At 43.9% G+C, this 24,292-nt stretch overlaps 1 protein-coding gene across 8 annotated transcripts in view; it reads left to right on the forward strand.

The window, feature by feature from the left end:
• ATP11C (ATPase phospholipid transporting 11C) overlaps positions 1 to 24,292 on the forward strand; it is a 97,142-nt gene that overhangs the window by 62,737 nt on the left and 10,113 nt on the right. For all 8 annotated transcript variants that reach the window (XM_059732875.1, XM_059732876.1, XM_059732877.1 and 5 more), the window contains 15 exons: positions 223 to 380; positions 1,249 to 1,320; positions 2,351 to 2,424; positions 3,076 to 3,179; positions 4,204 to 4,385; positions 5,385 to 5,648; positions 6,121 to 6,295; positions 8,203 to 8,305; positions 10,010 to 10,155; positions 10,512 to 10,571; positions 13,174 to 13,301; positions 16,112 to 16,247; positions 17,633 to 17,698; positions 19,567 to 19,670; positions 21,968 to 22,118. In XM_059732875.1, coding sequence (XP_059588858.1) covers positions 223 to 380; positions 1,249 to 1,320; positions 2,351 to 2,424; positions 3,076 to 3,179; positions 4,204 to 4,385; positions 5,385 to 5,648; positions 6,121 to 6,295; positions 8,203 to 8,305; positions 10,010 to 10,155; positions 10,512 to 10,571; positions 13,174 to 13,301; positions 16,112 to 16,247; positions 17,633 to 17,698; positions 19,567 to 19,670; positions 21,968 to 22,118 — 1,923 coding nt within the window. The remainder of the gene's footprint in view (positions 1 to 222; positions 381 to 1,248; positions 1,321 to 2,350; positions 2,425 to 3,075; positions 3,180 to 4,203; positions 4,386 to 5,384; positions 5,649 to 6,120; positions 6,296 to 8,202; positions 8,306 to 10,009; positions 10,156 to 10,511; positions 10,572 to 13,173; positions 13,302 to 16,111; positions 16,248 to 17,632; positions 17,699 to 19,566; positions 19,671 to 21,967; positions 22,119 to 24,292) is intronic.

Consider the following 24,292-nt stretch of genomic DNA (forward strand, 5'->3'; position numbering starts at 1 on the left):
TGATGAAAGGATTTGGGTGCTTAACACCAGCAGTGTTGAAAATCCCCACCTAAAGCATTAGTAATTCAGAACAAATCCTACCTGCTGTTTGACTCAGCATCATTACAAGTGCTGGGTTTCAATGGCACGTGTGTCCAGCCACAGGGTGTTACTCCCATGTAGTACCAGGACAGGCAGTGGTGCTGGTAACTAACTTGTTCGTCTTGCTGCCGCTCTTCCTAGTGCCGAGAAGAGCTGTTTCTGCGTGCTTTGTGCCTGTGCCATACTGTTCAGATCAAGGAAGGAGACCAAGTGGATGGACTGATTGGGCATCTGGAACACCGAGCTACCTATATCTCCTCTTCACCCGACGAAATAGCTTTGGTGAAAGGCGCCAAAAAGTAAGGGCCTTCAGGCTGTCTTTCGGAGCCAAGGGGTTTGCTTATCAGTCTCTTAACTCCTTTGTGCTCCTTGGGATTATATAGAGCGCAGAAGTTGCCTCCTGAGCTGTTCCCTACAGCGGCTCAGAGGCTGCTCTCTCAGTTCCCCAGGCATAGTGGAACATGCTCGTTCAGCCTGGTCCCAAAGGCTATTAAAGTTGATAGCAGTTTTTCTGCAGATTTCAGCGGGGTCTGAGTTAGGCCCCCAATGCAGTTTTGTGTGCTAGTCAATACTTAACCTTTACAAGCCACATCACAGTAGGAGTAGTTTTGGTCCTACTTAATGTCAGTCCTTGTACACCACAGTGTATTTGGGCCTTCCAGAACAAACTGGTCGTCCTGCTCTTACTAAACAGAGCCATGCTTCATTCAAGCTCATCAGGACATTAGTGGTTCTGTTGTGTTGTACAGGACTCAGTCCGTTAGCTGTGTGTATATCAGGGCAAGATGGCTTTTCTGTGCAGTGGCAAAAACGCTCATAGACAAAGCATCTCCTGCAATGGCTACATGTGTCAGCCTTTTCTAACATGCTCGTAGCATTGCTGTTTTGCAAGGCTTAATAGCGCCAAGCCTGTCTGTTTTGCCACAAAATTCATGCACGTGTGTTAATTCATGCAGTTTGTGGAGGGAGGCCTTATACTTTCCTGGGATGGATCAGCTCCTTTTTAAGGATGTAGAGGCAGGGAAAGGTAGTGAACTGTACAGCCTGCAGATCCCCTGGGCCGGATGTTGTACTCCAGGATATGGAAATGACTTTGAAAATGATGTTAATGTGTCATGTATGGCAAGAGCTGTTTCCAATGCCCTTCGTCCTCTTGTTTGTTGGCAGGTATGGTTTCAGTTTCCTAGGACTTGAAAATGATTACATGAAAGTAAAAAACCAGAACAATGAAACTGAAAGGTAAGGGCCCTCGCAGCATGGCCACGAACATGGCTCCCACAGACAGGCTCTGCCAGGCCCCCCCACTCCACATACTTTGTTCACCCTCAGCAGAGCAGGATCAAATCCATGCAACATGCTGAAGACAGAGCCTAAACACAGAACATGGGGTGGCTGAGAGAATAAATTGGTGGCAGGTTTTGCTAAAAGCAATATTCAAGGCACTGAGGCTCCTTAGAGACTGCATGGTTGAGAGAAGAATGAGTTTTCATAGGGAACAAACTTCATCACGAGATGCATAGCTTTTGCTAATTAACAAATTGTGTGAAGCCGCCTTTGTTCCTTTGAAAATAGTCATGCCTTGCATTAGGGATTGTGAGCATTTTTGATGTCCGTAAGTTGTCACGATGCCTCACAGACAGGGACCATGTAGGGGAGCTGGTTTCTTCTGGAAGCCTCAGCCCTGCAGTGTTGAGCCCTTGTGAACATACTCCAATCTTAACCCCTTTTGCATTGAAACTCCCCCCCTGGTCCTGTGGCAGCAGCCCCTGCCACATCCCTCCGTCATGCCTGCCGCTGGGAGGGGAGCCCCAGCTGCTCCTCTGGCTTTTGCCCATGCTACCATGTTTCATTTCGGACTTCTGTGCAGCTTGAGTTCCTCTGTTTTATGTGCAGGGATTGACGTGGTCAAACGCTGCTTCTAGGACTTGCAAACCAGTTTAGCTGTTTCCGTACAATACCTGCAGCTTCTGAGTAATCACATGGCCCAGGGAGTTCCTTAATCACTTCCTTCTAGCTGTTCACTTCCTCTGGTGCTGTTAAATCACAGCATGTCTCACCTGGGGCCTCCAGCCAAGGGACCGTACCTGTTTCTTGGGTGCCAGCCAGCCACGCAGGGTGTGGACCAGAAGGGCCTGCCACTGAAAGCTCCCTGAATGCGTATGGAGCAGCTTTGATTTTTCAGGCATCCCAAACCTTGGTCATCTTGCGTAAATCTGAAAATGTTTTGTTGATTTTTGGCTGATCCAAGTTTTTTTCCTTCTCTTAAAAGGTACCAACTTCTTCACATATTAAATTTTGATCCTGTCCGTCGCCGGATGAGTGTCATTGTTAGAACTATCACAGGTATAGTTGAAAGTCTGGTTTAGATGCATCAGATATCAGTTTTTATACATCCTATCTAGGAGAGAGAAGTTTTGACACATAAATATGTCTGCCTGCATTTAGTTTTGTGCTGCCTATGTATAAAGCCTCTGCATTGCAGCCTCGGAAAGGTAACTCACTACGTTTTGTGAGCCTTAGCTGCATCTGCAAAATTGTCTTTTACACAGTCTGAGTCTATAAAGTGCTCATTGGTGCATGCAAATCTGACCTGGAAGCCACCCCCTTGTTGAATTGCAGTCTCCATCTTGAAAGCCTGTTGACACTGGCATTTTTCAGAGGAAAGTGGGTGAACCTTTTTTTAGCATAAGTAAAACAACTAATTTTTCCTTCCGTGTCTCAGAAATGATTGAATTCACCTGGCTGCAATGTTCAAAAAATAAAAGAAAAATCTCCCCTCAGGCTGACACTCGTGTCTGATACTTCAGCCTGAGCGGCTAAAGTTTGGCAAAATTACAAGCAAGTGAGAACTGAAGTCGTGGGCACCCTGACTAGAACTTCCTTTGCAATCCGATTCTTTCCTTTGCATCAAAGACTTGCTGCATATCAAACCAATGGCTTTTACATCTTCCTCTAGGTTTGGCATACTCTGATCTATTTTTAATTCGGTTTTAGGGAAGCTGTTCCTCTTCTGTAAAGGAGCCGACTCGTCTATTTTTCCAAAGGTGCAGCAAGATGAAATACAACAAACTAAAGCACATGTGGATCGTAATGCCATGGTAAGAACGCACCTGGAACTGGTTTTGATTTTGGGTCAGGAAAAGCTATTTCCAAGACCAGGATCCAGCCTTAGCTTGGGGGAAAAGAGTGTAGAAAATACAAGTTTTATTTCTGTTCTCTTTGAAATCCAGGGTGGGACTCCTTTCTTTTTCTGTTCCTTTGGCTTCCAACTTCTTTTAACTTCTGATCTACTTATATGGGCCTGATTGCATCTCAGCATCTCCCAAGTGGTCAAAAATAGATGTAACAATAATGCTCTTTCTCCCCCCTCCCTTTTAGCCTGGTAAGAGAAATCCTTGAATCAGTTTATAGTTTTGTTTTCCATGTGTGGTATGTGAGAGATTTATCTAGGGAAAGCTGAACGCAGAAAAAAATGTTTAGACTTAGGTCCCTGAGTGGTGAGGCTAGCATCCATTTTCTGGTTATGACTGTCTGTATATCGGTCTTCCTCTTACCTCACTTGGTTTTTTAAATTAGCCAAGTTTTACAGTCTCTTAGTTCTCGTTATCTATGAACATACATAGTGGGCATGTCTATATGAGACACTTTACCATGGAGCAGACTAATTTGCTGTGCAGTAAAGCATTACTGTCTACACGTGTACAGCAATTTGGGTGCAATAGACTAATTTTACTGCACTGCTGGATAGTCCCGTCAAATACAAGTGGTACCCTGCCACACAGTAAATTACTGCACTGAAACGCACATGTAGACGAAGACGTTGGGGTTAGTTTACTCTGGCTTAAATTCAGCTGGAGTATATTCGGTCACATTCATTTAATGTGTACACGCACCCAGTGTCACCTGTCCTCGTTTAACCATGTGTGAGGAGGTTCATATATCAACCTGGCTATGCAAAACCAAGAGGAAATGGTCCTTTTGCTGAAAATGTCAGATTGTTTTTAACATTAGGTCCAGTACTGACAGGTATTAGGTGCCCCGTAGAGACAGAAGCAAAAATCCTAAAGTAGAGAGCTGTGGAAGAGACAGTTTTACAGCACTTCACCATTTCTTTGTTTTAAGGATGGGTATCGAACACTTTGCGTGGCCTTTAAAGAACTCTCTCAAGCGGAGTATGATCAAATCGATAAGCAGATTTGTGAGGCTAAAATGGCTCTCCAGGACAGAGAAGAGAAGATGGCCAAGGTTTTTGAAGACATAGAAGCCAACATGCATTTGATTGGGGCCACCGCGGTGGAAGACAAGTAAGAGAGCAACAAGCAAACAGAGTAAATACTAATTGCACCAATGTGCTGATTTGTGATCTGGACTTTCACTGTGACCTCCCTCTGCAGTGCAGGGCACACTACTTAACCTCTCTGCCTTTGGTTTCACAATTGTAAAACAAGAGTGTCTGCTTGCTGCAGAGGGCTGTGTGGATGAAATGGTACTGTGTGGATGAAATGTCTAATATTTATAAAACCCACGCTGTGATGAAAAGCACAGATATAAAGTAGTATTCTTTTGGGTTCCTTCCCAAAGCCCTCTTACTTAGGCAAAACTCTGTCCAGGCTTTATTAGTATGTCCATTTACATTGTCACAGGGTTTCTTTCTGCCTGAGTGTCATCTGACAGCCGCTTTGCTATTATTTTCCACATTTGGTGACAGTGGCAGACTGATGATAATTCTCTCTGAAAGCAAACTGATATGTTGGAAGTGAAATGCATTTTTTTTTTTTACCAGTTTGCTTTCAGAGTGAATTATCATCAGTTTCCCACTGTCACCAAATGTAGCTCTTTGTCCTCCTCTAGTGGCAAGAGCTTAAATAGCAGTTAGAGTCTATTCCCTTTGAGTTCAGGCTTATATTTTTTTAAATGCATATAGGCACCTCGTTTAGAAGGAGAAAGGAATTGTAGGTGGAATTTTAAATGTAGTGAGGCTGGTATTCATTTGTCTCTTCTGGGTGCGTGATGTGTACATAGAGATATGCAAAGCGCTTGGATCAGCGGCGATGTCTTTTATTACACCAATTTGTACTGCTGGGCATCTTGTATTGATGGGTGTTTCATGCTTGCATGCATTTAAAAGTCTGGGTCATTGCTCTATAGCTGAGACGGCAGCAGCTGGTGTTTTTTGATGGACAGCCTTTAGGTTCAGTCCCCCAAAAGGATCAATATGCGTGATGCACCGAATGAAAAATTCAAAGCAAAGTGCTATCTTGTGGGCAAACCAGAGGGTAACCTGTTGTTGTTTCTATGTACAGACTCCAGGAACAGGCAGCAGAAACCATCGAGGCCCTGCATGCGGCTGGCATGAAGGTTTGGGTGCTTACTGGGGACAAGATGGAGACGGCCAAATCCACCTGCTATGCCTGCCGGCTGTTCCAGACCAACACAGAGCTGCTGGAGCTGACCACCAAAACGGTGGGGCATAGTGAGAGGAAAGAGGACCGGCTACATGAGCTATTGATGGAATATCGTAAAAGGCTACTGCAGGACTTTCCCAAAAATAGGGGAGGCCGTAAAAGGTGAGATGGGGGAGAGGAAGAGGAGAAGAGAGAGAGAAGTGGGCACTTTCTTCAGAGCTGCCCCAGAGGCAGAGGCCAACCAGAAAGGGAAAGAGTTTAATCTCAATCCTGCATCCTTATAGAGGCAGCTGCAGAAGTCTTGCCACAAATGAGACTTCTTTGTGGGTGGCGGTGTCTGCCCGCTCTGATCACTTCAGGGTTGGGTCCTTACTACCCTGCTCTCTCCTGTCCCACATCCATTCAGAGTTCATCTGTTTCTCAATTATTGCATTTCAAACACAAGCATGCAAACCTCTCGGGGAAATCCCAGGGTTTCCCTTTTCAATCCAAGCCATTTGAGTTCATTGAGTCCCAAGAAAGTGAGGGGGTTTTATTGTTTAAGAACCATTTATTTGTGTGCTCAGATGACACAAATTGACTTCTTGAAAACTTACAGCTCAGAGCATCACCTCTGTTTCCATTTGCATTTTAGGAGCTGGATGTTGAACCAAGAGTACGGCCTCATCATAGATGGCTCAACGCTGTCACTAATTTTAAATCCGTCTCAGGATTCTAGTTCCAGTAATTACAAGACCATTTTTCTACAGATTTGCTTGAAATGTACTGCAGTGCTGTGTTGTCGCATGGCTCCTTTACAGAAAGCACAGGTACGTGCCCCATGGAGCCTTTTGTAGGCAGCTTGGCACATTACTTACAAAACATTTAATAGGATAAAGCAGCTAAGGAGTTATAATACCTTGCCCCAGACTTTGAGCCCAGCATGTATAGAAAATGACTCCACCTCCCGTGTTTAGTCATCTACATCAAGTGCTCTCGTTTTTTGTCATGGGTATGAACACCTCTTGTACTGGCTGTCTGTCAAGAGGGAGTTTTGCTCCTTGACTTGGGTGTGAGCTATGCAGCAGGGCTTTTGGTGGCTGCTAAAGGTTCCCACAGGAAGCAAAAAACGCTGTTGCTTTTTGTATGGGAACAAGTGTTCAGTACTTTCATATGGAGTACTGAAGGATTGGAGAAGTATGGTTTTGTTTGTTTTATGTAAAACCGTAAATTGGAAAAACCTGTCACAATGGCTGGGTTGCTGGCAGGTGCCATTTGATTTCCTTTACCCATGGGGAGTGTCCCCAGAAGTATTCCAGCAAGTTTTTCAGGCCCTCTGATTATTTCAGCTTCAGGGCACTAAGAAACATGATCAGATTTGTCTCTGCCCAGTCAATAAACAGCAGCCCTTTCTTCTGGTTCAGTACAAGCCTTTTACATACTTTGGTTTCTTTGTTCCAGTCTTGTTTTTCAATGACGAATTTTTAAAGGCTTGTTTTTTTTAAATTCAGTTCAGGAAACAGTTAAGTACACATAGTTTATAAATAAGCAGATGCATGAGTCTGCCTCTTTCATTCTGGTCCAAGATCTGAGGGTGGGAAGCCATGACTTCCCCTCCACCAGTGGTAATGGCAATAGTATAAAAACCAACGTGTCTAGCCCAGTTCCAGGTACAGAGGATGTGACCAGCTGCTGTGTGATTTATTGTCACATTGAACACTTGGGAATCATGTCCTTGTACTCAGAGCAGAATGGAGCTCAAGGCTTCGAAAGTGCTGAAATTTATTGTAAATTCTGTCTTTTCTGCCTTGCAGCGTTAGGGGGTTGACAAATGACAGCAAATTCCAAAGAGGTGGTACACGTTGGCTGCTCTGGGACTGCTCGTGCACCTGCGCTTACCTTGTAGTTTGCAAAAGCCAAACCTTAGCCTGGCTTAATTAAGGAGTAAACTGCCTTGGTTTAGGTCTCTCTTACTTTAGGGTTAGTTTGGACACATGGACGTTTCCCATGGAGCAGCTGAGATGTTGCGGTTCCCCATCCTCTAATTGGTTCACGTGTTCATCCTTTCAATGCTGGCTCCTGCTCATGAAACTCCAGATGGATTGAGTGCATTTCTTCATGCCTGTCTCTTAAAAAGCTTAAAAAGGTGGGGTGGGGAGAAGAGATTCTGCAGTTCCTCTGGCCGTAGGTTGATGATGTTGACTTGCCCTGGGTCTGGTTGGACTGGCTTCTTAGTGTCCACCCTGCGCAAATGAGTTTGGGTTGCTATGTTGAAATGATGCCTACTGTATTTCATCCTCCTGGAGAAAGCTGGCAAGTCTGCAGACTCCTGGCAGTAGCTGCTTGTGCTGAATTATTATTCAAGTTTGTTTGGAAAGGCTACATTACGATGTCCTGTGAACCCAAATTCCCTGGGTCTGCAGAGTCCAGGGTGTCACCCAGAAATTAGGCACCTGCTGGGGCAACTTGGTAGAGCGGGGAAGGTGCATTACTGTGATCATGCCAAAGGCTGCACCCACCTGTAAATGGGTGCCTTGACATTTGGACTGCAGAGTCAGAGGTGCCACTTATTGTAGGAGCTGGCATGCCTTAGTTATATTAAACTGGAAGGCTGTTTGGCTAGGACAAACCATTGGCTTGAGCCTATACCTTGAGAAACAGGGTCTTTCTTATGTGACATTGCATGCACTGATTGTTGGGATGCTTGCACTGACCTGTGTTGTATTTACTTCCTTAGATTGTCAGGATGGTAAAGAGCACCAAGGGCAGTCCAATAACACTATCAATAGGAGATGGCGCCAATGATGTTAGCATGATTTTGGAAGCGCATGTTGGAATCGGTAAGGAGAGATCTGGAAGTATCTATTTTTTGTACAGGATTTTCCATTACCTGGTCTCTTTTTCAAAGCACTCTGAAATGAGTGTCATTTCCATTTTGCACGTGTGGAAAATGTGAGGCATGGGCAGGTGAAGTAATTGCTGGAAAGTGACCATGGACAGATCAGAGCAGGCTCAGAATCCAACCCAGCTCTCCTGGGCCCCAGATTTTCCTGACCCCTGGGGAGTGTTCTGGCCCCTCAGCCACACATCCAGCCAGCTTCTAATCTAAGCAGAAATCATTGCAAATTATATAAGTTAAATAGCATTTACTGTGGCCTTTAAGGTGTTTGCAGTTAGCAAACATGCATGGAAAGAAGGTCAATTAACAAAAACACCTGGCTTCTCTAGTTGATACAGGAGATCTCAGGCCCCTTTTCAAATTTGATATGGGTGTTTAAGTTCCTTTTGAAAATAGGTCTTAGGCATTTTTGAAAATTGCACTCTTGGTCTGGCAGACATTGTTTGCAGACTCATCTCTTCACAAGATACTTGGGGAGGGGAGAGTGGGGGTGTTAACACTTGTATACTTGTCACCAAAGTGAGCTCAGCCATCCAAGCCTGGCAGGGAGGGAATATAGCCCACAACCTAACGAAAGTATGAAACAAATCCCCCACCCCCCTCACCCTTTGTTGTACCTTCCTCTTGCTTTTCTGGTTATACCTCACTCTTGCCTTGTTCAGTCCCCATTGAAGTTGATGGAGATTTCCTCTTGTCATCCATGGAAACAGGCCTGGGGATTCAGCCGGATTCAAACCAGTCTGAATCAGGAGTGCAACTTTCTTCTCTCCTCCTCACCAGTAGCTGTGGCCTTGAGATTGCCATTGATTTGCATTGGCGTATTCTTGCTGAGCTCAAATTGGCCCATATTTTTGAACCAGATGTCTGCTTTGCAGTTTTGCTGATCCCAGCTGGTTGTAATTCACCACCGAGGATTGAAAAGTTTAGTACCTAAGGGCTCATTTTCAGTCATGGGGACGTGCCTGCCCCTTCTTTCTGACTGATCTCAGACTGGAAACTATTTAAAAATGTTCTTTATAGCTGTCAGAGGCAGTGGAAATATTAAAGAAAGCTTCTCATGTGTCACCAAGGAGGAAGAAATGGTAGCTTCCTTACTGGCAATTGCAGTGTCTTGTTATGCTTCAGTGAAAGGCATTCCTTGTAATAATGCACTGAGCATGTCTCGTGGTGCAGCAAAACTGGTTGTCTTGGACTTTGCTCTGTGAGGCGATGGTGTTAGTGGTCTAAATATCTGGAGAAAAACAAGGAGACTATGTGGAATCACAGGGTTGAGTGCTGGCCAGACTGACCCAGCTTGCTTGTTTTGCAATAAGCTGCATTCCCCAAGCTCACTTTTTGAGAGCCTCTTGGATAAGAGCTCAGAAACAGAGGGCTGGGCTGCTGAGCAAGACAAAGAGGATCCATGGAGTATTAGTCTCATCGCCTTCTGGCCACTGCCCTCCACCCACTGTTGCTGTGAAACAAGAAGAGACTTGGGGTGAGAGGGGAGGGGGAGACATGTCAGATGTTACTGGATCAGAAAGCCTTCATTCCTGGGATTTTGTTGTAGCTTGAATGGTTAAGATGTCTTAGCCACTGTTATAGACATCCCAAATCTAAGTTCCAGTACACGGATAATCACTCACCGTATGTATGTCCTGTCCAGGTATAAAAGGCAAAGAAGGTCGCCAAGCTTCAAGAAACAGTGACTATGCTGTTCCAAAATTTAAGCATTTGAGAAAACTACTACTAGCACATGGGCATTTGTATTACGTGAGAATTGCACACCTTGTACAGTATTTCTTCTATAAGGTAAGGATTTGCATTCATCTGACACAATTCATGGGTTTTTTGCCATCAACAGTAAAGTCCATTAAAGTTTTTTTTTTCCTAAATCAGTTGATTTTCATCTACCCGTCTGTAAATTAGCTAGATCAGCATGGTGTTGTATGTTTGCAAGGTGTACACAGCCTGTTAACATTTTGGTCCAGGTCTGTGTTCCTGCAAATAAATATTAAAGCCTGATGCTAAAATGGTGAATGCCAGTCCTGATAAGTCAATAAACTGAATACATTCAGTTTGGTTTTTATTTCTAGCAGTCAAATCAATATTGAGTACATCAAATGCTTCTCGACTAGCATCTCTCTCTCTCTCTCATTTTTTTCTAGAACCTTTGCTTCATTTTACCACAGTTTTTGTACCAGTTCTTCTGTGGATTCTCACAACAGGTAAGTTCCCACAGTGAGTTTCTAAAGACACAGCCCAAAATCTGTCATAGGATCAAGCTCCAAAAAAAAAAAAGACATTGGTTTGATTATCCTGTTGGTAACCTGTTGGCTTTTCATAGATAACAACCCATTTCTATTAAAGTCGCCAGTGGAAACTAGCTTAGTTGCTAAGCAATAGATTCTGGAGGTCGAAGTCTTTAAAGGAAGATCCTTATGATCCTTCCTTTTGTTTTCATCACCGAAGCACAGATGGCACTCTTCCAGACTAACAAGAGACTTTTATCAGCAGTGTTGTCATTAACTCATTTGGAGAACGCTTCTCCTTCTAAAAGATCAGAGCTGCTCCATTTGTCTCCTTGTCCTGAAAGACTCACTCACAGATTTAGGTAGAGAAGCTGAATTTTCCAGCATAACTTTGAAAAGAACGAGCTGATGAAATGAGATCCCAGGTGTAGCCATGGGCATGTCTGCTGTCCAGAACATTGTGACAGGTGGGCGGATGGGGCCATCAAAACAAAATGGTCTCGAGACAGCCCAAGGTCTTTGGTTTGTGCTTTGGTTTCCTGTCTCTGTATTGCCCTAGGAGCTGTCAGGAGACAGAACAAAGCATTCGGGCTATTAGGAAATGACTTCCATGGAGATGAAAGGCAGCTTTTCTTAGGCAGAGCCCATGTATAAGCTAGGATCTCTCAGGGAGCAAGGGCTAAGGACAAACTTTAAATGAGCCTGCTCTTAAAGTGGCATCAGAGGCCACTTTAAGTGCAGAACTTTATTAATAGTACTATCCATAAGGTAGCTTTATTAATTAGGTAGTACTATCCATAAGGTAGCTTTATTATTAAGAACTTTATTAATAGTACTATCCATAAGATAGCAGCTGGTGGAAAGGTAGGCAGTGACAGTCACTGCTGTGGAATCCCTTTGTTCCCCTGCCTTGCCAGGCTGCAATCCTGAACCAGTGAATCCAGGATTTAAACAGACTGCTTACATTTTCACTTGTCTGAAGACCTAAACTAGCCTTTACTTATAACCAAATGAGATCCGTTTACTGCACAAGGTTGCTGTTCTCTGTGGCCCTGCTGAACCTGAGCACAAGGACCTGGAAAAGGATGAAAGAAGCTGATAAAGTGTATTGCACAGTACAGTTCAGCCACTACCAAAATGAGATCCTTGTAACAAACCTGTTAATAAACACAGACATAGCCACATTCTTCTTAAATGTCTTTTTAAGTTGCTTTTGCAATGCACGTGCTGGCTCCTATATGAGAGAATCCGAAGGAGGCTGCCAGAGCGGTTTCATTATTGGCAAGGATCTTAATTTAATTTTGTAATCAGAAGATATTGGGCAGTCTGATCCTCCAGCTGTTGAACTGTCTGGGAATGTAGTTTCTGACTCCGGCAGGAGCACAAGAGGCCTTTTGTCATTAATTTGTCATAGAATCATAGGAAGTTAGGGTGGGAAGGGACCTCAGGAGGTCACATCGAGTCCAACCCCCTGCTCAAAGCAGGACCAGCCCCAACTACATCATCCCAGTCAAGGGTTTGTCTACCCAGGTCTTAAACACCTCCAAGGATGGAGAGTCCACAACAGCTCTGGGTAACCTGTTCCAGTGCTTCTCTACCCTCCTAGTGAGAGCATTCTTCCTAATATCTCACCTAAACTTCCCTTGCTGCAGCTTAAGCCCATTGCTCCTTGTTCTGTCATCTGCCCCCACTGAGACCAGTCCAGCCCCATCCTCTTCCGACCAGCCTTTCAGGTAATTGAAGGCTGTTGTTATATCCCTTTTCAGTCATCTCTTCTCCAGACTAAATAAGCCCAGTTCCCTCAGTCTCTCCTAAGTCATGTCCCCCAGTCCCTGAACCGTTTTTGTTGCCTTCCACTGGACTGTCTCCAATTTGTCCACATCCTTTCTGTAGTAGTTTGTCGCGGTATCTCTGAAAACCAAGCCCTACCCTCCAGTGTATCTACTACTCCTCCCAGCTTAGTGTCATGTGCAAACTTGCTGAGGCTTCACTCTATGCCATCTACCGGGTCATTAATGAAGATACTGAACAAAACCAGCCCCAGGACCAACCGCTGGGGCACTCCACTTGATCCCGGTTGCCAACTAGACATCGAGCCATTGATTACTACCCGCTGAGCCCAATGCTTCAGCCAGCTTTCTGTCCACCTTACAGTCCATTCATCCAGCTTGTACTTCCTTAACTTGCCTGGGAGAATGCTGTGGAAGATCATATCAAAAGCCTTGCTCAAATCAAGGTATATCACTTCCACTGGTCTCCCCACATCCACAGAGCCAGTCATGCCATAGAAGGCAATCAGGTTGGTCAAGCATAACTTGCCCTTGGTGAATTCATGCTGACTGTTCCTAATTACCTTCTCCTCCTCCAACTATTTAGAAATAAGCACAGGCTTACAGGTAAATGCCACCTGTCTTTAACCAGTCCGCTTCATCGGATCATATTGCTCCCCTCTGTGCCCTGACAAAAATATGATGTGGGCTATGTATGCAGTGAACAAAAATTGGGATTTTTTTTGAGGAAGGCCAGGTTTCACCATCTGAACTCACTTTTTATAATTTCCCCCTTTCGGTCTTTTAAGCCTCTCTACGATGCTGCTTACCTTACGATGTACAATATTTGCTTCACATCACTACCGATCCTGGCCTACAGCCTGCTGGAGCAGCATATCAACATTGAAACTCTGACCTCAGATCCACAGCTGTATATGTAAGTACCACCGAATCCTGCGTGGTCTCCACACAGCCCTGCCTTTAGCTTTCCAGCAGGTCTTAAGGGTTGTTACTAGGATTTATTCGGTGATGTTCAGTGTTGCTGATCAGCTGCTTTCACAACTTCACAAAGGTGAGGCAGGTGTTCTTGTGGCGTTGTTTCACTACTTGCTCCCTCACGTCTGTGTTAAGAGGAGTTATGCCTGGGAACTAGAGTGCTACTCGCACGTCCCATTGCCTATGTCTAGTTACTGGATGGTTCTGTAAAACAGGACTTTCCATCAGTTGGTCTCCTTCTCAAAGCCCTTCAAAATGAATGCCATTGTTCCCATTTTGTGCATAGGGAAAATGAGATACAGGCAAGTGAACTAACTGCTGGGAAGGGACTATGGGCAAATCAGGCCAGGCTCAGAATCCAACCCAGCTCTCCTGGGTCCCAGATTGGTGTTCGGGCCACTCAGCTGCACAGCGAACCTCCTTCTGATCTAAGTGAAAATCATTACAAAAAAATATAAAATAAGTACTATTTCTGAGATGTTTGCGGTTAGCAAACATGCATGGAAGGAGGTTAAATGATCAAAACCCCCAACTTCTCTAGTTGATCTAGAGCAGTGGTTTTCAACCTGTGGTCTGTGGACCCTTGGAGGTCTGCAGACTATGTCTAATGTGTCCACCAAAGATGACTGCGATCTGTCAAAAGTATGTGAATACCCTCACTTATAATTCAAAGGCGTCTGCATTTCCAGTCGAAATTTCCAAGGGGGTCCACAAATGAAAAAAGGTTGAAAACCACTGATCTAGGGGCTCTCAGACCCCTTTTCAAATTGGATTAGGGTGTTTAAGCTCCTTTTGAAAAGGGGTCTTGGACACATCAAAATTGTGCTTTTGGACATTACATTTGCAGACTCACCTCTTCATTGTCAGGGTTGGAGAGAAATGTGAGGGGTGGGGGAGCAGTGAACACGTTTGCATAAGTATTAGAAAAGTGAGCTCAGCCATAGTCAGGGGCTTATTTTGTGGCATGCCTGCCAAAGAGGTTGCCCCCCCATTGTAAAGTGTCGTCTGCCTGTATCTCAATGAGTTAGCATACGTAACAAAGCAGGGGCTTTTCTTGCTTTAGTAAGAGGTGCTCAGGCATCTTCATCTCTAACAAATACCACTGCATTATTTTTAGATGCTAGTTGTAGTGGGATAGTGTATAGCAAATGTAGTCACCCTGACTGGGTAATGAGTAGTATGAATGCAAGCACATGCAAACCGGAAAAAAAAGCAGATTAATGGTTCGGTTAAACAGGCTCTAACTTTAATATTCACAACCTTACATGTGTTGCTGAATACAAAGTGGCTGCTGCGCTGCTGCTGTGTAAATTGCTGAGTTGCTGCAGTGCAGATCTCTGTGGTCGTGAGCCACTGTCAAATCTTGCTCATGAAAAGTGCTGCAGGACATAAAATGCAAATACAAAGGAGAATTTGGGGTAAAGAAGTTCTTACAATTGCCCTGATCCAGCACCTGCGTGATCTGATCTTTCCTTGTACAACCTTTCCCTGCAAATCGAAATGACAGTACACCATTTCTCTTTTGGGTGAGAGCTTTGTAACATCGTAATTTTTTGAATGTCAGCAAGCCTTTGCGTTATAAACTATAAATGCCAGAGACCCTGTGCTGCAGCCGTTTGCAAGATGCATCCTGCTGGAAATTGCCACCATGCATTTTTTGGTTTTAATGGAAGGGAAATCAGTGGTGGTGTTTCTCGTTGTAAAGCCTGTCTCCTGCTCACCCCCAAAATCCCAGCCACAGAGAATGCTGAATGATATGGATCCGTGGAAACTTCTCTCGGAAAGGCATGATGCCATTGGTTTTGAATGGGTCTTTCCTGGAGACTATATCTAGGCACTGCATTACCTTTGTAAATTAGTCTCAAAGCTGAGGGTGTTTGCAATTTTCTTTGGGGTTTGGAATCCCTCCCTTCGTCTGGTTTCAGAGCGTATTTCTTGGGTCTGCTGCTAAAGGGCAAGGAAAAACAGCCAAGGTCTTGCACTTTCCGAGATGTGGCTATTGTCACCGTTGCAGTCCACGAGAGGGAGCCCATTCATATAAGGACAGCCTTGCTGAGGGCAAGGGAGCCCTTATGTGAAAGCATCCCAGAGCCCACAGCAAGTTAATTTACTACCTCCTTTCACCAAAGAACCAGCTGAACAGAGCCTCGGTGTCCCGTACCCCTTGCATACAATTCAGAGGTCTTTTCCTTGACAAAGGAGACATGCCAGCTTCAAAACATCTACAACAAATAATTGCGAACTTGTAGAAATTTACCCTTTGAAAGCGATGTGTTGGAAAGGAGCAGAGCACAGAGAGGGAATAGCGAGAGAGGGAGGCTCTAGCAAGAGTAGTGCCACATCGCTTGCTCCTTTCTTACCATCCTGTTTTAAACTTCAGCTGCCACAAACCTTAACCCGTGTTAAGTTGCACAGTGCTTTTGTGGCACAGAACTGGGTAATAACGCAGTGATTCTCCTTCTGTTTGGACTGAGTCAGGATTTGAGGCTCCTTGAGAGGCTACCACAGTAATATGCTGACCCATTTACAACCCCTTCTGATCAACAGTTTTCTATATTTTAATGTAGTTTGGGCTTTCTCTATATATAGTGAGCTACTTTTCACTTTTTAATGCACAAACCTGAACACGAAAATTAGAGCCTTGGACCAGAGTCCACTGCGCTGAGCAGGAGGAGTCTCATTAGCGTACGTGGGCTTTGCATCCAGCTCTGAAAGGGAAAGTGATTCTTTTGTTCCTCTGCTTCTTCACAGGAAGATTTCTGATAATGCCATGTTACAATGGAAACCCTTCTTATACTGGACCTTTCTGGGCGCCTTTGAAGGACTTGTGTTTTTCTTTGGAGTTTACTATCTTTTTCAAAATTCATCGTTAGAAGATAATGGCAAGGTAAACCCCTTCCCCCTGAAAAAAATAAAAAATCCCCCTGTTGAGTGTGTTTGTGTGTGTTTCTATATAATATATATATATGCATAAATCCGTGTAACATGTCTTGTTGTGTCTTATGTAGTAACAAGTAAGTCATGGTTGCTTTAGCAGCACAAAAGTAACTTGAGATTACTAAGTCACACGATGAAATATTGCTTTAGTGCCAATACATGAAGCTTCTTCCGAAGTGCCATGAAAACAGTTTAAAAGTGCTTGTGCTGTCTGGGTACCATAGTCGCTCCTACAGACATGACTGCCTTCAAACCATTAGGCCTCATCCTCCCACGGATTTCGCACACAGCTTCCATGCATTTTTTTAGAGGAGTTCTGGATGCACAGTGGTGGTAGGATGAAACCCACCTTTTCCAAGTAACCATGCAAACCTGGCTCTTTCAAAAATAGCTATTGAAATTTGAGTTACTTTTACATGGGATGACCATATATGCATACAACATTTTCCTTAAAAAAAGTTGTTATAACCTCAGCTCATTGTTAAGCCCCTGTGCTGTAATTCGAATACCCTTGGGTACATATACTCATTTTAATTATAACTGAATGAAACCGTTTTAGCATCAGGATGTTGAGTCAGTAACCAGAAAGGCTGAATCTATATGCGACGCTGAATTGATGCATAGGGTCACGTCCTGTTTCGTAAACGCTTATGACTGTAAGAACTGCTACCAGCAATTGTTCATGATATCCACGTATGTTTGATTGAATCCTTCGTCGCTCCTATGAACTTTAATTTTTTTGCATTTTTTCAAACTTTTACATTTCACTTTCTGTTTTAATGTATGCATTCAGATCTTGACAGCCTTTGGTAAGCACCTGTCCCATTCATTGCCATCATTTGGACTGATATGCAGTATCTGCTTTTCTTTGTTGTGCATAGTCACTAGTATGTGCAAGCAAAACAAGTGTGTTCTAGTTTGAATATATCGAGCAGTACATTCAGCTAACGGGGGAAAAAATTCCATGAAAAGTACAGTTGCCGTGTTGGCTTTGTATTATGAGAGAACACAAAGTAAAAGTCCTGAAACTTTTAAATCCCGGTGGTCAAAATGACGCGTCTTCTCCGTAAACACTGCTATTAGTAGAACACTTATTTGGTGCTGTCACAACAACGAGTGAATTGTTCGTATGGTACTGCATGGCCCAGGAATAGTGTAATGGGCAACTAGCTTTGTGAGAGTGTATGGTGTATATCTTTGTAGATCTAAATCTAGAGAAATAGTCACTCTCCATTGAATTTCCACTCCCCCCTGCCTCGTTACTGCTTGTGTAGTTAGCTTTCTTCCTCCAGCAAACCCCCAGAGATACATATGATAATTGAAAATGTTTTTCAGGTTTTTGGAAACTGGACCTTTGGAACTATTGTTTTTACCATATTAGTCTTCACCGTCACGCTGAAGGTGAGAGCTTTCCGTTATTTCCAATAAGCTAATTCTGTTATAATCTTTTAAATAAGCCTACATACACTTTAGGATGAGATTATGCTTTTCAGATACCAGAAACATTTTCCACGTATATTTATGTTTGTGTTCTTCCATTTTTCCTTTTATTTTAAACTCATCGTAATACATTTACTGTGAAAGCAGCTCACATGATTTATATCCCAGGCTGTAATTCTTACTTGGTTTTGTGTGTGCGTGAGAGCATGCATGCAAATGTGTTTATATGTGTCCCTGTTCTGTAAATTGTATACCTGTTTTTATCCTGTTTTCTGATCTGCCTAGGTGTGTTCTCTTGTCTCATCTCTCCTTCCATACCTTCATTTCCTTGGCTGTCAGAAAAGGAAATGCAAGGATCATAAAACAGTCTTAAAAAACTTAAATTAATCCTGGCTCACATACCTTTAAATGACTTGGGGCTGTGTGGCATAAAAATACATGAGAATCATGGATAAGTAGGGCTTAAAAGGACCTCTGGAGGTCATCTGGTTCAACCCCTGCCTGAGGGCAGGATCATTCGTATCCAAACCATCCCATACAAAACCTTGTCTAACGTATCATGAAAACCACCCAATCAATCCTGCTACACAACCTAACCTGCCACGGGCAAAGCAGGGGGACAGCAGCAGTGTCCTGCTGCTGTCAAGGTAATTAAAATAAACTTGAGAGATCTAAGGAAGAGGGCTATGCCCCCCCACCCAGAGGAAGGCAAAAATCTCTACAGACTTTGCCAGTCTGGCCTCGGGGTAAAATTTCCTTCCTGACCCCAAATATGGTGATTAGTCTGACATTCAACAGAGGGGCAAGACCCTCTAGCCAGAAATCTCCGAGATTTAGTCCCAGCAGGAATATTGGCACATCCCAATCAAATCAAATGTTGTACTATAGTAGAGTCCCAAAAGCTCTACCAGGTAGCTGGACTAGTGTGTTGTGTGCTCGGTCACCCATACTCTGCTGACAGCCTGTTGGTCTTGGCACAGCACTAGTAGGTAGGATATATATATATCTATATATATATATATAGATATATATATATGAACATGAGCATAATGCTGGTAGGAGTCCCCTGGGTCTTTGAGTCCAGTCCCCTCCGATCAGAGTCAACTTTTTGCCCAAAGGATCTATGAGCTCATCTACTCTGGACCCTTTTCACACACCACAGAGCACCCTATGAAAAACCTTGCAATGTGTCAGGGCGAAAGAGCAGGGAAGACAAAGCTGGGAATTTGGTCGGTTAATATAGATAATAGAAGATGCGTCTCCATGTGCATTAACGTGCTTTACTTAATGCACATTAAACCTAGTACCTTTGTTGTGAGGTACTAGGAAAATGCTCATTAGCCTGTCCTAATAAGCATTAACTAAAGAGCATGGTTTTAAAGTGACGCTTAATTCACATTAGCCTATTTTAATGTGCATTAACTAAATAGCACTTTTTTAGTGATGCTTTAATGCGCATTAAAATAGGCTAATGCTCATTAAGGCGCCCACACTGTTTTGAGCTTGCTGCTGCCCCTGCATTAATGCTTCACAAGAGCATTGCACTTTTTATTCCCAGAGTTAGTCCGAAAGACTTTACAAACCAGCATCATAAAAAAGGAGATTAAAACCTCTTGGGGAAGGTCTCTTGTTGGCATGTACTGGTGTCTACATGGTTTCTTTTCATTGCTGGACCTGTGCTAACAGATGGTCGAATAGTACATTTGAGCACCTAAATGAAATGAGAACAGCTGTGATGAAGTCAAGTCGATCACGTACATGGCACTGCAGTGTGTGCATTGCAACCGTCAACTATGGATTTATGTCTAACTATTGTTTTGTGTGTGCAGTTAGCACTAGATACTCGATTCTGGACTTGGATGAACCACTTTGTGATCTGGGGCTCCTTGGCCTTCTATGTGTTTTTCTCGTTCTTTTGGGGAGGAATCATTTGGCAAGTATCTTTCTTTTGGTTTTGATTTAGATATATGACTATATACGTATATATGTGCATATTTTAGGAGAACGTGCAGTGTTTGTATGTATATAACGCTCCCACAGAGTTTGATTCCTTCGGGCATTCAGAGATAGTATGCGGAAGGGGGGGAAAGATGATTAATTTTTCGAATTAATATGTGTTTTACTATTAAATACTAGTTAATATTAACACAGAAGCACAGAAAAAAACACACAAGGCATCAGACAGCGATTGAAATCTATATTTTTACTAATGAAGCTCTTTATAAAGTGTTTCCAAATGCGCAGCTGCCATAATGTTTGCTTCCACAGCAATAATTCCTAACCTCCAGGGACATCCCAAGTGTGAGGGGAATTCAATGATGCATTATCCATTTAAGATGAAGCCTGGGAACTTCTTCACTGCAGCTTGAAAAATGCACTTGCTTATAGCAAGCTGCAGGCTGTCCATGACTAATACTGTCACCCTGCCCAGAAAATAAGTTTTCATTGAAAGAGCAACAAGTTTCTAGGCCACATGGCTGCAAGGAAACCTTCCAAGTGTGAACAGGGCTTCCAGCCTAGTTTTTCCTAAGTCTTCAGAAAGACTTTCCTATCTTCCAGCTGCAGCGGAGTGGGAAGATGACAGAGGATGATGATTTTTTCCCCTCTAGGAGCCAGAGGAGAATGGGGGAGAGTAGCTTCAAAATGATCAAATACCTACTAGCTAAAGTCTACAAAAGACGCAGCCCGTTGAGCAGACAGCACCATGGCAAGAGTCCAACAGCCGTGTGGTTTAGCTTCTTCCCTGGTGGCATCTTAAAGCCATTTTCTTAATGGTCAGGTGTCCCGGTAAATATTTCTGATTCTGTATGGGTGGAAAGTGAGAGATGGAGAGAAAATACGGTGAAGGTAGAGTGCATCCTGAGAAAAACAAGAGCTGGAGCAGGAGTTGGTAGCACGTGATGCCTAAAGGGATGAAGCCAGTGGAAGAGAACATGAAAGTCTGGCCCTACAGAAATGAGAGAGCTCCCATGGATAGCAGTGGAGACAGGATTTCAGCTAGCATGTCTTAAAAAAGCAAACAAGCCTTCATTCAGGACACTTTATTGGCTGTCAGCTTTGTGTTTGACATATTGCAGATTCATTCCTCTAAGTGGCAAGGAGAAGGCATCCTGAGCCCTAGGTTTGGTCCTAGAGCCTGCCAGTAAATAAATGGAGATGACGCGAGTCATTTTATGGAGAGCTGTGAGCTTTGTTTGGTCTGGACTGTAAGAAGTTCAATCGGATTTGGTCTATAACCTCACCGGCTATCTCCTTGCACTCAAATGCCTGAATTTTCCCCTGGTGTGTTTACTGTGCACAGTTAAATATTTGGAGCTAACGTTAAACAGCGACTGCATTAGAACCCTTGTCACCGTTTATTTAGCAGCCATCTTTTGCAAGCATCTGTCAGTTCCCCGCTGTCATCGCGGGAGGCAGAAAGATGCCTGCGACCGGATTTCCATCATCCGAAGACATCTCAGAAAAAGCTTTAGCTGAGTTCAAGTTCCAAATAAAATCATTTAATTCACAACAAAATGCCAGACCACTTGGCAATGATGAGATCAAGCGATGATAGGAAAGGAAGGCTGGAAGGGATATCATAAGGTCATGAAGTTCAGCCCGTGCTCAGGGAGATGCAGAGGGAAGTTGGGCAGGAGTTTGTGCTGGGACGGCCAGCAGGCCACCTTTTGAGGCAGGAGAGAAGAAGCCATCAACTGAGAGAGCCGGTTGAAGTGAGAAAAGTTGACCGCTACATTAGCTGGGGGAGAGGCCCATAAGCCGAGGGGAGCAAAGCATAAGAAGAGTCATTGGAGCTGTCATGGCAGAGAAAAGAGGAGACCTGGGAAAGACAAACTCCAGAAGGAGCAGGGAGCAGATAGATAAACTCCAGAAGGAGCAGGGAGCAACTGTGCCAGGCAGAGGCTGAGCTGCCAATGAGACCAGAGAAGCAGGTATGAACCTTTGCTAGGAAGAAGCAGCTAATTGCTGTCAGAGCAGTCACAGGAGCTTGCAGGCAGTTGACGGAGAAGCAGAAGAGGGAGCAACATGAAAGCAGAAGCCGGGGGCACATGTGTGGCAGTCAGGCTGTGTGTACTCCTGTGTGTTAAGGGGGCTGCAAATACACCCACATTTGAAATGTTGTCCTATAAAACCTCTGGTCTGAATCTTCCTGGGAAACCCGCCCAAGGGGAAAACTGCCATAGCCATGTGCAATATCTGAAAGTACTTGTCTCTTATTTTTTCTTCTAGGCCTTTCCTGAAGCAGCAAAGAATGTATTTTGTATTTGCGCATATGGTGACTTCTTTATCAACCTGGCTGGCAATAATCCTCCTGATCTTCATCAGCCTTTTCCCAGAGATTCTTCTAATAGTTTTTAAAAATGTAAGAAGGAAAGCCCAGGTAAGGACTGCTTTTGCACCATGTACTCTCCTTTCTTGCAGAGTTTCTTCCCTGCTTACAAAGCTCAGGGTGAAAGTGCACTTTCCATATCCAGGCATAAGTTTCCGAGAGTCTCAGCATGTTGTCACTTCATGTACTGAACAAGGTGGCTAAAAGTTTTGTTCAGATCTGCGTTAAGCAGCAGACTCAGTACAGGGCTTTTTCATTCAGACTTCGACGTCTGTGGAGCACAAAAGCTTTCTCTTACAGAAAGTCAAAATCCCCTATAATCCACATCAAATTGGACTGAATTTTGCTTTCGACGTCACTAGTCCAGCTTCACTGCCAGTCTAATTGACTGTCAAAACTTGCAGACTTTTGCCCAGAGACGTTTTATTCACCAAGTCACTTGAGGTGAGATCTTGGATCTGAGCCTGGCTTTTTTTTTTTGATGGGTGAGATCATCAGTGTTTTTCTATCGCCTTCCTTGTTCCCTTCAATAGAGTTGAGGCAGATATGTTGTGGGTGAGTCGATTAAATTCTCGCTCTCCATTTGCCAGGCTGCCCATGACCTTGACAGCTAGCTCAGAGTCAGTCAGAATAGACTTCTAGAGCCCCATCACCACAGTCGCTGAACAACTCCATCATTAATGTGGTGATCATCACCGGAGAGGAAGCGATACTGTTCCCCACATTGTACCCCAAGGGGCAGGGGTTAAATGATTTAGCAAGGGTCATGAAGAAAGCCTGTAGCACAACGGTACAAACCCAAGCTAGCACCCTCGAGCTAGCCTTCCTCTTCGTATGTACCCACTGCCTCTTCAGGGAAAACACTGGCTTTTCCTTTAGAGGGACCAGCCGTCCTCCTGAAGCCTCACTGTGACAGAATAGGGAAGAAGTGTGGGAGGAGGTGTGCAACATGGCAATTGTCCCCTATAGGTGTGAGCTTATGTTAGATGCCCATCCACCTTTGCCTTCCTTGCCTCGTGTCCTCAGTGCCAGTACAACGAGGGTTACAACATGCATGCAAGGTGGCATATGATCATGTGAAGTACAGACTTACGTTCCCTGGCAGGTTGTTACAACCATCTTGGCATCATCCCATCTGAGCCTCCCCTATTCTCCTCTTGGTTACTAGCAGTGCTAACTCCCCGCTGCCATCCTGCAGCCTGACGTGCCGCACTCCTCCCTCCTCTGGTACATTGCTTTTCGGAGGGTATATTAATGCTTTACATTCAACATCAAGTTTGCAGCAGGCTTAGGAGTGGCAGGCCACCACTGAGTCTCATTCTGATCGTTGCTTTCTATTTTCCTAAGTAATACCTGACCCACAGGGCATAGCGTAGGTTTGCTATAATCATTCATGCTTTCAATGATGCTAAGTTAATTAGGAATTTACATTCAATGAAAATGTTAAATTACTTAGTAAATTTAAGAGGGGGATGACTTTTCTCATTGTGCCATAGCAAACTGTTTTGATTCTGCTATAAGCCTCAGGCACTTTCTTCACCTGGAGCAACTTGTACTCTCCGTCTTCTGTATTTTGGCCAAAAATGGATATTTAACTGGAAATTAAGGAAAACCTTGGACCTCAAGATATTTCTCCAAAGCCTTTTGATGGATGACTTTGGCAGAATACCACCAGTAAAGCAGTGGTTCTTAACCTATTTATTTGCCTTAGTGGGCTCAATGGGCTGCACCCACACAACTTACTTCCGGTGTATCCATTTAACAGGATGTCACATGGGCTGCAGAAGTGTGCTGATTGGGTCGCATATGGCCCCCGGGTTTAGTACTCTACTGCAGTAGAGTAATATATGCATACGTGCAATAATGAAATTAGTCAAATCATTTATTCATTCCTGTTTTAGCTTTATATGCCATGAACGCTTCTTGAATCACTGTCTATCAGACAATTTCTAACCTTCTACCACTTCTGGCTTTTCTTCTTTTGAAAAGAAAAACCTCCCTTTGGAAGTTTCCTGAATTTTATCAAATGTGGCTGGATTATTCAGAGTCACTAAGTTTGACATTTTTCTTTCCTGGTCCATTTTTGTTTTCGATGATCAAAAAAATAGCTTAATGGTTTTTCGAGATTCAAGCTCACCAGTTGAGCAGGAAAGAAAGATCTGGCAATGGGGGTGAAGTAAGGTTTGATATCCTCAAGGCTGGGAAAGGAGAAATATAACGTGACA

Source organism: Alligator mississippiensis, chromosome 8, assembly GCF_030867095.1.
Source record: "Alligator mississippiensis isolate rAllMis1 chromosome 8, rAllMis1, whole genome shotgun sequence".
Classification (NCBI taxonomy): Eukaryota; Metazoa; Chordata; order Crocodylia; family Alligatoridae; genus Alligator; species Alligator mississippiensis.